This window comes from Limanda limanda, chromosome 19 (genome assembly GCF_963576545.1).
Source record: "Limanda limanda chromosome 19, fLimLim1.1, whole genome shotgun sequence".
Classification (NCBI taxonomy): domain Eukaryota; kingdom Metazoa; phylum Chordata; class Actinopteri; order Pleuronectiformes; family Pleuronectidae; genus Limanda; species Limanda limanda.
Window position 1 is genome coordinate 3449633 of NC_083654.1, and position 13610 is coordinate 3463242.

At 43.2% G+C, this 13610-nt stretch overlaps 1 protein-coding gene across 1 annotated transcript in view; it reads left to right on the forward strand.

Annotated features, from left to right (window-relative positions):
- Positions 1–13610, forward strand: part of ptprua (protein tyrosine phosphatase receptor type Ua) — a 203113-nt gene that overhangs the window by 150007 nt on the left and 39496 nt on the right. Inside the window, exons 13-17 of the mRNA XM_061092754.1 lie at positions 1394–1430; positions 6835–6973; positions 8877–8906; positions 9320–9480; positions 10391–10578. Of these exons, the coding sequence (XP_060948737.1) occupies positions 1394–1430; positions 6835–6973; positions 8877–8906; positions 9320–9480; positions 10391–10578 (555 nt within the window). The remainder of the gene's footprint in view (positions 1–1393; positions 1431–6834; positions 6974–8876; positions 8907–9319; positions 9481–10390; positions 10579–13610) is intronic.

Sequence of the window (13610 nt, forward strand, 5' to 3'; positions counted from 1 at the left end):
GGATTCAGTCTGTGTCTGAACTCAGCAATTAATAAATAAAGAAGCTCCGATCTGTAAACCAGCAATGTTCAAATTCGACTCAAAACGGCGTAATTTACAGCAAGTTTTAAGCCTAAAAGTCAGCTGATTCTTATGACCAGGTGCCTTCAGGAACTGTCAGAAATGCTATGTCTGCTAGCTTAGCCACTTCTGGTGGACATTTAGGCTTATAACAGAGGGGAAATTATGCAGTTTGGAGTCGAGTTTGAATGTCCGGGCTTGCGGACACTTCACCACATGAGCTGTATGGAGGCATGTTGTGTTAAGTCTGTGTACTCGAACACTTCACCCACCTCCCCATCGGCATAAGGGTGAGGGAATTTTCCTTTCCGGGTGAACTATCCCTTTAATGATGCTGCACGTCTGCTGGATTTGTAGATGGGGAACAGTTTGATGACACGTTGCAATTTTGAAGGTGTGTGGGGTAATTTTAGTGCGATTGATTCATTTAGTCAACATTTCATATCTCATTTTGCTCATCTTCTTGGCAGGATTTAGGTTGCAAATATTATTAAGTTATACCACTCAAAACTGTAGCGTTTTTATCAGGCTGTAAAATATGATTACATATTACAATTTATTATTTAAGGATTCATATGTGGTAACGCTGAAATCCTCTTTAATAAAATGTGACTGCAATCCACCCCATGGATGTGGATTCTTCAGTATACTATAAATCCCACTTCTTGTCCATGCTTGGTTGCATTTAATTGCGACTTTGACAAGCGCCGGCGTTTCTGCCCCAAAAGGCCAAAATCTCACCTTGACGGAGGACAAGATGACACATGACATAAAACCTGCCGCAGCTTCAATAACCCCTGGGTGAGAGTAAATATGACTGATCTGTCACTGAGGAGATGAGAATCCGCTTCAAGTGGATTTCCAATTAAAAAAAGTAATTTGGCAACTGTTTTAGGGGAAAGGTTCCTGTCGCCAGTCTCAGAGCACATATTAGCATAATTGCCCATAAATAATGGTTTAACTTCCCTAAATCTTAATTTGGTAACATGCCCCTCTCTCTTCGAGGTGGAGGCGGATGTTTTTTGGATGGAGGGGTCAGAGCCCATCAGGGGAGCCAGGTGAGGCTGAACATGGTGAAGTGAAGCAGAGGTCTTCTCACATCACAAGGAGACGTCTTCTGTGTTGGGAAATTTCAATTATTTTCTTCTGTCACACAGCAGAGAGTTGGGTGACTTTGATGTGCACAGCCAACATGTTTTCAGACAAGGTTGATGATTTCAGCAGACTAACACATGATTGGTTTACACTGCCGTGCTTGTTTCCATTATGCTAATCAATATGTGTTCATGGCGCCAAACAAGATTCATTAACTCTGCCTTTCTATTACTCGCAGGAAACCAGGATCAACTGCATTCGAATCGCTCGCAAAGGTAACACCTTTTTTTATTTTCTTGTTTCTCATTTAAGGTGCTTCGTGTATCACTCTCACATCAATGAGGTGTCAAATTAATTATAAATAAGTTTACCTTAAACGTGGCAGTCACGACGGCTCTCCCGTGGTCTTACTCTCCCTAAACTCTTTCTCACCCACTTTATCGAGCGCTGTATAGTTTTACAGCGCACACAGAGCTGTTGGTCTTCTCTCACTGCAATTTGCAGACCTTCAACTTTATGAGAATTGCAAATATTGAACGTAGTAAAAGTCAGAAGGAGACAAAGTGAAACCAGCATTTTCTAACCCTTTTATTTGTAATAACAATTAAAGAGGCTGTCACACTAACCTTGTTTGGTCCACATCCTCAGACTTAGACTCAGTCCGAACTAAAAGACAAGGTGTGAATGTTGCCTCGAACCAAAATCTGGACCAACTGGCCAGAATGTAGTAGACTTTGGTGTTGTGCATGTTGTCGCCACTGCATGTAGCTAGTTTGATGACGATTGTGACCGTTATTTGAGCAGAAGTGAAGTGGTCAAAACCTTGTACCTGACTAGGTTTTACATAAGTTGATTAAGATGTTAAAAATACTGTCTGATTTCTTCAAAAAAGAATTATCTCACCCACTACTCTGCAGCGTTTGTTAGATTTTCACCTGTGCCCATATCAGTGAATTTCTATAAATATATATATATTTGTATCCGTTACACAACTTTATTGTGGATTAACCGGTGCAGGACTCTAGCTTGTAGGGTTAGGGTTAGATCAAATTGTCTTTCAGCTTTCCAGTAGTCGCTGCTCAACACTTGTTTGCTGCCCCCAGTGGTCAAAACAATAAATGCTGTTTCAAACAGAAGTAGCAGTGCACACAGATGCCATTGAGTAAAGTAAAGTGAAAAGTCTGATAATTATTAAAATATCATCTGCTTCACAGGCTTCATGACAGTAATAAAACACTTTCATCTCAACCTTCTCAGGTGAAACTTGAACTCAACAGCTTTCCCCTTTACTCAATTGTAATTAGAAGATCTACTTTATGTCCTTCTGTTTTTCACTAAGGGCTGCAGAGGCCCAGGATTGAAAGATTATAAAGGATCGTAATTACTGATATAAGCATAGAAAGATAATGCTGTACATGGGGACTCGTTTTAAACCTGTCTGCTCATGCGGTGGCCCCGTGGACTCCTTTGTTAAGCGTTGTCTTACAGTGTTGTGTCCCCATGAATAAAATGGTATTATTATCGCATTAGGAAGCGCACTATAAAAGGTTGGAACCTGCTACCAACCCCTCCCATCTTTTGGAATAGGTGGAATTGGGATTCTCAATGTAAACATAACCACTGTAGGAATTTCTCGTGGTTCCAGTGGCTTCAGCTGGGTGGTGCATGTCAGAGACTTTGGGCAGATATCCTGGATCAGGCTGCTGCTTAAGAGCTTGGATTTGGACTTGGTGTTGTTTTGGGCGCTGCAGGTAGGAAGCCCCTCGAGCCAATCTCTCCTCAGCAGAGACACTGGAGGACAGGTGAAAGCAAACATGCATCCGTGCTCTCACTGTGTGTCTCTTGAATCACTGACACTGACATTTGGCCAAACCCCCATTCGGGCTCTGATGGCTTTGAAATCCACAATAGAGCAGCGTTTCATTCTTCTTGTTTTTTTTCCCTGAGAGAGGAAGCGACCAGGAGTGTTTGCTTGAGAGACAGACACAGATAGAAGGCTCTCAGTTCAAACAATGGGGGAGAAGGAAACAGACAGAGGGTGAAATGGAGTTGTGCTCCCCCCCTTCCTCCCCTTTGGATTCCGCCTGAAGTTTGTAGTGCTCTTGAGAAAGGTGGCAGTTAAATTGGATTTCTCTCCCTGAACTCTTTCTTATCTGAAGTGTGATGACATCAAAGAATCCTGCCGTTCTGTTGTCTGCCAGCGTGGCCCATAAGTAGATTAGGGGCGGTGGGTTGCTGGAATATTTATAGAAGCCATTTTTCTGTACTGTAGTTGTGTGTATACAGCTGTGGGAGGCAGGCCCAGAGGACACGCTGATGATCCTGCCGTCCCCTCAGAGGTGGCACAGAGGTCCCCCCCACCCCCCCCCCTGGCAGCTGGGTTCAGTGCAGTGCCGAGCCGCCGCTGGGCTGGACAGGTGTTTGTGGGTTTTATGTTTTTGTTCTTTTTCTCCACACCACTGGGAGTGACTTAGTTTGGTCTTTTTTTGTTCTCAGGTGAAATGTGTCGTACACAAGACACAGAAGAATGGCAACATGTTCATTACAAATCCAATTATCTTGAAAGGTTCTCCATTCTGCAACAAGACACATTTTTATTGTCTTCATGCAACATATATATATGTGAGTATGGATTATGTAGATTCTATTGAGGAATTTAACGTAAATCCTCTGCTGTGCCAGGTTTCTTGATTTATCATTCACAGTAGCTTAATATTGACCAGCAGCTCGGAGGTGATTGTTGGGATCTGTTCCTGCTGGATGGCTTTTATTTGAGATTTTATGTTGTATGTGTGAGGCTCATAAAAAGGAAACTGCAAACAATGAGGGGTTTAGTTTTATTGACAGTACCACGAGTGCTAACACAGAACCACAGCAGGGGGGGGGGGGCGCCGGCTGTGATTTGACTTTGCACTGGTGAAATGTTACTCATGCACCAAATTTACATACAGTACACGGAGTGACATAGTGCATTAGGGATGGGGGAAAAAATCGATTCAGTTACAAATCCCGATTCTTGTGAATGACGATTTTAAATCACCATGCTGCCTCCCAAATCAATTTTTTTTTTTTTTTTTTTTAAAACATATTTATTGGTTTATACAGGGGGGATATATGGGGGGAGCAACATCACCCCAGAGCATGTTGACCAGCTCTTGTTTTTGCACAAGAATCTAAACATACCCAAGCACTAGCTTTGTATCGCCTACATCCAAACAACAATAGCCTACTTTTTGTTCATTTCAAAGCGTAAACTTTTATTCATTCTATTTAATTTACCTTTTATTTATTCTTTAAAAGTAGCCTAGGTGGCTTACATTTCTTAATCTGTCAGTTTGTGTGCAGTTGACAGGGGCTATACAATAATAGGGCACATTTTTATTTGTTTTCTCTATTGGCTGCCCGGCAGTCATTAAGTTAATGTTAATATTTGAAATAAAACTTGTAAAGCTCTAAGTGAATTTGACTGTTGTATTTGAAGGTATGATTCAACATTTTTCCATGGTCCAGTATTTAAAAAAAAAAAAAAAAGAACCAAAAGAAATCCCAGGAAATCGTAATATCGAATCGACAGTCTGTGTATACCCATGTCCTCTTTTCAGTGTGACCAAAGCAACACAGTGGTACATTACAGACCAAAACAGATGAATTTACCTGCATGCACACTGCTGGATCTTTTTTTTTAATTTACAGTGATAGCCAACATCTAAACAAGGCCCCGTAAAGCCGAATGACTCACCCAGTGTGATTCCTGTGATTACGGCAAGTCTGTCAGGCTATTGTCTGCCAGGAGCTATCGTCACCGCCGGTTCACAGCTCATCAGGCCAAACTCTGCATTCTGCTTCACTGTAAAGACTTTTTTTTTCACACCCTCACACATTAAAAAAAGCAATAACTCCCCCGTGGAGCATCTTTGCTTTGTTTAAATATAGAAATACTGTCCAATTCAGCCGAGCTGCCAAACTTCGCCGTGGCCCTTCAATGATTCCATCTCCCTGTATTTTGTTATACTCCCTGCCTCATTTGTTTTCTCATCAGGGAGATGGCTTCTTAATGAAGAGCATACTGCCAGAAGTGTAATAATACTCCTTCGGCTCATTCATGCTTCGTAGCAGTGTTTCACCTTTGGATAAAACTCAACGGGGAACCCAGATGATTCACAGAGAGGGAGATTTCATGCTCCGGGCGAGGTGACGTGGCAATGCACCGAGACTGTGTCATATAGATAGGGGTGAGCGCCTGAATGTATCAGTTTGGTAAGATTACCAGAGTGTCTCCAACGCCGAATGTGTTTTAAGTCTCTATTGTTGAAGCGCATGTCGCTGATAACAGTGCACGGAAATGGTATTTAAGCCCTTTGCTGTATTTTGCAGCATCTGGTGATGGAGTGTGGTGCAGCTTCTGCATGGTGATAAACAGGCTTTAGCTGGAAACTCTCTCCTGTGGGAGCTGCCTCTGTCCTGATCTCCAACACTGAATCACTGTGGATATATGACACAGCGTGAAGATCCTTAAGCTGTCAGCGTTCTGCAATAACAACATTGGTGTTACTGTGACAGACTCCGTCGGGATCTGTTACAACGCCAACCCCTTTGTGTTTGTAACTGGTAGTTTGTTTTATAAATTAGACCTCAAAGTGAGCTGCATTATGGTGACAGAGCTCCGGGGAGGACAATCTGGACAACAAGGAAGCCTGATGCTCTGTGAGGGCGACTGTTTCCTGGTTATTAGTCTCCATTGCTGAGGCTGATGAGTAACACATCGCGTTGCTCTGCCATCAACGGGAACATTAAAGATGCATGTGAAACATCCGCTCATGTCATTCGATACAATTCATCACCTATTTGACACAAATTTATTGAACTCAATGTGATTCACAGAGATTTAATGAAACGCAAAAGAACACGATATTCTGCAATTAAACAAGGATGGTATGATTTTATTGTCTGTGGTTCTTATACAGCGAGCAGGAAAGCATATATAAAGAGTTGTACATTCCTGCCTGGCACTGCACTAGTTATGAGAAATAGTGTTTTAGAAACAACTACCTTTGAATTTGCAGCTCAGTTAGCATCTAATTTCTGCACAATACTGTTTGTTTTCGTCCTTGTTTAGCAGATAGAATGAGCAGCGTGTTAATCAGCGCAACACAGAAATATAAAACTACTAAAGCAGTTTTTAGCTTCAGCTATAAAAGTCCCCCTAGAGGAGAAGCCTGGTTCTTCCCTCCCCAGCTATAACAATGCTGAGTTTTTATGTGAGCAGGTTTGAGCACCACAAACAACTCTTTTCATCCCCATTTCAGATGGGTGGAGGCAGAGGTCTTTTGCACATATATCTGGACAAATAAAACCCAAACAATCCGCATGGCTTCATAAAGACCTCCACTGGGTGTAAGAGAGAAAACATTTTTATTTTAGTCGCTTGGATGAAAGCTCTGTTTGTTTTATAGGAACAGTATATTCTTGTTGTTTTGTGCCATGAATTGGTAAAAAAAAAAACTCTACTGCAGAGGCTGCGAGTCTTCTTGGCAGTAATTGTGTTTGTTTATGGTAATTGTTCAAATGAGTGCGACAATGATTTATTGACATCAAACCACTGCATGAAGATGCATCTTTGCAAATTAGAACTAATCACCCTGTCACTGTGTCCATCTCCTCCTCTTCCTGCCTTCTCAGCTGCCTGTAAGGACTCGAAGCGGACCCTGGAGGTATCCCAGCATGCAGAGGACATGGGCCTGATCCTGGGGGCCTGTGCCGGTGGCCTGGTGGTCCTCATTCTGCTTCTGGGGGCCATCGTCATCATCGTGAAGAAGGGGTGAGTGGCTGTGAAGATGTTTGTCGGTCTCCCTGGCGAGGGGAGATGGGTTAGACCTTGTCACAGTCTTGTTGTGTGTGTATATCCCATCCAGGGGAGTAAATTTATCCCCATCCCGCTTGGCAGCTAGGGTCTACTGAGGAATGCATTTGGCAAGTGAATTACAATCAGTTAGTGGGATGGGAGAGCATTAATCCTAAACTCCTCCACCGCTGCCTCAGCCAAGCTTTTGTGTTTCCTCTCATCTTTTAATTTCAAGGTCTGCGTGTTGGCTGAGCACATTCAAAATGCAGCCCGCTCGCACTTGGACCGCTGGCTGCTCTCCACCTGCAAATTACCTCAGTCGTCGATCGCACCTGCAGTGTATTCTTCTTCCGCTCGCTGGGCAATGGTGGAACAGTCATCTGAGTGTGAAATATTTCATCAAGGGGCATGTTATTCCATTGCCCACTCAATTACATGAGGCGAGCAGCTGTGAGGTGCCAGTGGATGGTCTAGTAATTGGTTAGGAAGGTTGTTTTTGCCTCTATTTTTTTGGATGTAGGAACTCCTCCACCCCGAGGATTTTTCTTTCCTCACAGAGAATAGAGGGAGAATGAATGGGGATGTCTGGAAGAAGGCGCTGACTGATAAGATTCACCGGGCCAATCCGGCAAACACAATAAGAGCCAGACAGCCGCATGAGGCAGGAGCAGAGTGTTTATATTTAGTCACAAAAATATTGTCACCCTGCGTGTACAAAGTTCGACTCTATATGTTAATGTGTTGTGTGATCAATACGAAAATCAAAGGATCCCAGCAGGGGGCTCGAAACGCAGGAAATGGGAAGGAATGAAAAATGAAGAAAGGGCTTTCTGCACAGAAAACTCCACTCTGAACTGATTTCAAACTTTGAGATATTTATTTAAACATGTTTTGCATACTGGCTTCATTTCTTTTCAGAGTTTTGCAGCTCTCACTCTCTGATGAATCTTAATGTCAGACGCTGCGTCCCATTCACCAACTGGATACGGGCTGAAGGACTGTCAACATTTGCAGTCAGAGTCAAAGTGTCTGAGAAACTGAGAATAATTACATTTTACTTAAAGTTCAAGTTAAACAAAAATGAAAACCAATAAGTTGCATTACAATGAGCCCCCAAAGGAAAGAAAGAAATAAGCTGTAAAATTGTAACTCAGTGTTTCTCTGAGCGTATTAAAAAGTAAAAAATGTGACTTTTAGGCCTGAGAAGGTTATAAATACAATAAAGTTACCTTGATATTATGTTCTAATACATTTAAGTCTTACTTTTGTTAATGTTACGTCCATTCTGCATTCAAATTAGTTTATGTCTCTGTTTATTTGTTTTAAGAGAAAGTTTTCGGTGGTATGCGTGGTTTGGAATGTCTCACTGTGTTCTAGTTCTTTCTCAACGATACTGATATTAATTTGCTGTCGTAAAAGTACAAAGAACAACATGGAACTGATAAGTGAGTCTACAAAGAACCTGATCAGAATTTGATTTATTACTCACAATGGAACCTCACCCATCTGATTCAAGAGTGACTTTCTAAAAGCAGCTAAGAGAGATAAGTGATGAGGAGCAACATTAGAGGAGTGGCAAGCTCACCTCTCTCTCCTCCACGCCTCCAAACTTTGTTTTTTTATTTCCAACTTGAAGAAAAAGCCCAGATTAGTGAATGTTTAAAAATCGAGTTTGTCCACAGCTGAGCTTTGGCGTCCAACAAGCCCTCTCTTCATTTATGCTTTGTCCTGCTTCGTGAAAGTGCAGCTGAGAACATTCCAACGCACTGAGCATCTTCATTTATCCTCCTGATGCCCATCTTGATAAACCATAGTCACCTCTCTTTTTTTTCTCCTCACTCTCTGTCTCTCTCCTTTCCTCCTCCTTCATGCTAATCAGAAGGGACTTCTATTCTTACCCTTACTACCCGTAAGTTACTCCTTGTTCATCCTCCACCCTGACGCCATCCTCCCCTTGCTTGCCCTCCGTAGTCCCAGGATCACTTAAGTGGAATTAAGCATTGCTAGCGCCCATCCTCCAGTGTAGACCCCTCCTCGTCCTCCTTCTCCTTTTGCCCCCCCACTACCCCACCACCACCCCCTTTCCCCACTCTCCTACTATCACCAAATCTCACTCTCTCCCTTGTCTAGTTCCAATCTACTGAGTCCAATTTCTCATCTCCTCACACATCCTACTCTCCTTTCTTCCTTATCTCTTTGCCTGTCTTCCTCTCACTCTGCCCCTTTTCTGACGTCCTTTGTCTATTATTACCCCCCCCTCCTCTCACTCTCTCTTTCTCTTTCCCTCTCTCTCTGCCCTTCTCTCTTCCTGTATTTCTACAGTCGGAAGAAGGTGGCCATAAACAAGGCGGCCATGTCCTACAGGCAGGAGAAGAGCCGGAAGCTGAGCTCCTTGGACTGCAGCATGACGGAGCAGAGCACGCTCCAGCAGGACGAGAGGATGGCCCACTCCTTCATGGATGCCAGCGGCTGCAACGCTCGAAGTAAGACTCCGAGGAGCATATTGGTGCTCTTGAGAGAGGTGTCAGGAGAGATGAAGCTCCCTCCTCCCTGACCTTCAGCCATGTTTACTTTGCAAGCTTGTATCCAATCTGTTGTGCCAGACCACAAGTTGCTCCCAACAGAGACAACTCCTGCAAGCCTCCTGTCTGCTTGAATATTCTTCAGTGTCAGTCGGCCGTCACGTCTCTGCAGAAGCGCTGACTGTTGTCCTTCAGCTCCTTTGCAAATGTACACAGCCTTTCCTTCTACATTTGATGGGGTGAAATGTCTCCACACATGAGATAGTGCACGTGGCATTGTTCTGTAGAATAAGATGAGAAAAAAGTTTGTAAAAAAAACACTAATGCAATGCCAGAGATATAAATAGTTAGACAAAAAATTGGAATCGTCTGTAACAATATTTTACAATTGATGGATAAATGATTGGAAATAGGCTAGATGAACAGATGAACAATCCTCAATCAGCATGCTTATATATTTTCCCGCGTAATATCATCGAAACTTACCTGACTAGTCCTGCACACTACAGCAGGCCTCAATAGCCCTGCTGTAGAGTGAAGGATGCTGGGAATTATCTGTGCATGTGATGGAAGAATGCACAGTGGAGGGTTGAAATTCAACGTGCAGTGTGTGCTGCATTCCATACATCTTTAAAATAGGGTTTTGAATTAAGTTTATATTGCTCAGCGTTTAATTTGCATAGTTTTTTTTTTTTTTTTCAAAATTCCAGAGCTTAACTTCCCATGGAAAGTTTCCGTAAAGTTTCCAGAAATTTACCGGAAACTTTCCGCCCCTTTGCAACCCTAGTAACAAAGGAACCAAGTCTGTGTGTCACAGAGTGCATGGTATCAGTGGTGTGGCTTTAACTGTGTGCGCACCTCATGTTCCCAGATGAACAGCGCAGCTCCGTCAACGAGTCCAGCAGCTTACTGGGAGGCTCGCCGCACCGCCACTGTCGGAGGAAGAGCTCGCCGTATCACACGGGTCAGCTCCACCCCGCTGTGAGGGTCGCTGACCTCCTCCAGCACATCAACCAGATGAAGACGTCCGAGGGCTACGGCTTCAAACAAGAATATGAGGTGAGAGAGGAAAAAACTAAGATGTTGTTTCTAGTCTCAGGCTGTGTACATGGTTCGGGCTGTCTTCATAAATCAAGTGAAGGGGAAGGTGTTTGGCTCTCACGTGTTTTTACATGTGAGTGCACACACACACAAAGCCAGGTCCATTATGCTTTTCCCAGTTTGCTGTTGAACAACAGTAGAGTGTGTGTAATGTGCCAAACGTAGCATTCTGTGTTTTAAACATAGAGTGGGAGTTACACCACAACATGGAAAAATGGAGAGCGACTGGATAGACTGAAAAACAACAGCAACAACCGTCACTGATTCTGCAGAACAACACATGTTCAGAACAGCATGTGTTTATATTTCTAGTGGCCATAGCAAAGATGACAACAAGCTTGGTGATGTTGTAAAGGCTGTGTAGAGAGGAGGTCAAGGGGAATGGATGGGTCAACCGAAAAACAAGATTATAACACATGAGACTTCCGTTCAATTCCCATTGATAACCACAAACAACCCTTACTACTAGCCCTGTTGATAATTGAACCGTGACAGTGGAGCTTCTCTAACCTTGAAGGGGCTTTAACTACTTGGAGTGTTTACACCAGTTTACTTACCACTCCAGCAGGAATATTGCACACACAAGTCCATTATTAAAAAGCCATGAGATGTTTCTCCTTTTTCTTCCATGTCTATCACTTCTACTTCTTTGCGTCTACTTAAGTTAGTGTTAATCAGCTTGACGCCCCAGATAAACACAGAGGCTGAAATTATAGCTACCATTTCCCCTCTTATATCAACCAGATAGGATTAGCCTACAGAATAAGGAGTCTACCAGTTTACATTAACAGGGCGCCCTGGTATGGAGACAATTTCCCTTCTCTCATTAATGTCTGCGTCTCAGGTTGTAGCCTGTGTTATGGGTACGCATGGACAGCTGAATAGAGTATTGAATGTTGTTTGAACATACATCCCTTCCTCCCTCCCTCCCTCCATACATCCGTCAATCCATCCATTACCTTTACCGCTTAACCTTTTGAGGGTGAGGGCTGCAGCCAATCAAAGTTGACAGCAGGCGAGACGCAGGGCAGACCACGAAAAGGTTGTCCCGCCATCGCAGGGCTGACACATAGAGAACAATTTTGCATTTCTAATCAACCTGAAGTTCATGTTTTTGGACTGTGGGAGGAAGCTGGAGTACCCGGAGAAAATCCACATAGACACGGGGAGACTGAGAGCAACAGTGGAACTTGAGTTCAGGTGGTATCAGGCTGAGGATCTCGGCCCTACCCATCACCTTGAACTGGGAAGTTTACTCTTTAGGTTTGTTGGATCTCATGCTCTAGCAGCATATACAGCTCCAGTACAACCAGACTCCAACTTCTGATGGAAAGCCTGGAACCAGGAAATAGGAAGCTGTTGCAGCAGCACATGGGTTGGGAGTAAGATGTTCAAAAATCACATAAATATAATGTTTGGTAGGGCTATCCTTTGCTGGATCATGAAAAGCTATAATATCCTGTGACCTCCCATAATCTGATTGTGAGGTGAGGCTTTGTTTCAAATTGTGTGTTTCCACAGTGTTTGTGAAAGCAAGAGGTTTACTATCATATCTAGACAGAGATGTGTTTGCACTGCTGTTGGACTTAAAAAGGTCGGCATCTCAACGTGTACCGCAGTGCATCAAACATCTTTTAGAATATTTTATCTTTATATTATCTTATTTTGTCTTTTATTTAATTCACACTGCAACACTGGGCTGTGGGTTCTTTCCTCATTTCTGCAGAAGCTATAGCTGTAGCGTTATCTTTATTCAAATGTGATGACCCATCTGTTTGACCACTCATAAATGACAGCCGGCTTGAGCAGATATGTAGATATATAGGTCCATGAACTCTGGATATAAGAGTTTACTTTGAACAGGCTCAAATGGAGAGTGATTCATAAGGAAGCTGTAAAATGCTGTCTTACTTAATCTGCATTACAGAGATAATACAGACAGACTAAACTTTATGGAATTGTGTGGACTAGCTATGCTTTACTAAAGTTATTCCTCTCAGCCATCTTTTGACATCAACATGAGTCGCTCCACATCAACCAGTGGTGATAAGTCTTTTTTTTGCACCTCCACCTGCAGGAAGCCAGATGAACTTCTTCGATTCATTAGGCTAACACCCGAGGGGCCAACAAATTCCCCCCTCCGAAATCAATATACGGGATTCTGTTTTCTCCTCAGTCTGGCTCCCCCATCGCCTGGAGAAATAAACAAGATGAAGGGGATCAGCTTGCACACCGCTGTCAGACTTCATAACCCTTATTTCCCACCGGGTCGTGCGCCTGCCATTGATCAGACATGTTGCAAGTCATTTTTGGGGGGGCGGGGTGCAAATAAGTCGGTACAGTTAGTTGTGCTCAGGAGCAAACATCTGGAACCAGGGCTGCCCAATAAATATTTGTGTGAAAACACAGATTATTCTTGCCTGCTAAATTAATTGCACTGCTTGTCCACAGAGTCAGCGTGTTTCCTATTTTCTCCACGTACCAAGCACATTTCAAAGCAAATAGACTTTTAGACAGTTTCAATGTCAATATCTGTAAAATAAGAAGACTTCCTGTACCTGTTTTAAAGTAAAAACACTCCCCAATACTGTTTGGTTTTATTCTAATGGCAGGACCAGAAGATGCACGGCTTCATACCGTACAGTCCTGGCGTTTAGCTGAGCACATCCACTACTTTTTATATGAGCAAATACAGTCTGAAAGATAAACTTCACATAGCAGCTCCGCAGTAGACGTGCAACAGACACGCTTCCTGTGAGGACAACAGAAGCCGTCACGCACTCATCACGCACCCAGTGTGGCCCGGGTGTCAGCCACTAGCTGGGGAAACAAAAAATAGCTGTTGAATATGTGGAATAGGGAAGAGCCCCCTAATCCACATCCTCGACAAAATGTAATGGGTTCTTGCCTGGTCCATACAGCATCCTTCCACCAAGTTTCGAGGAAATCAGGCCAGTAGTTTTTGCGTAAACGTACTTACTAACAAACAA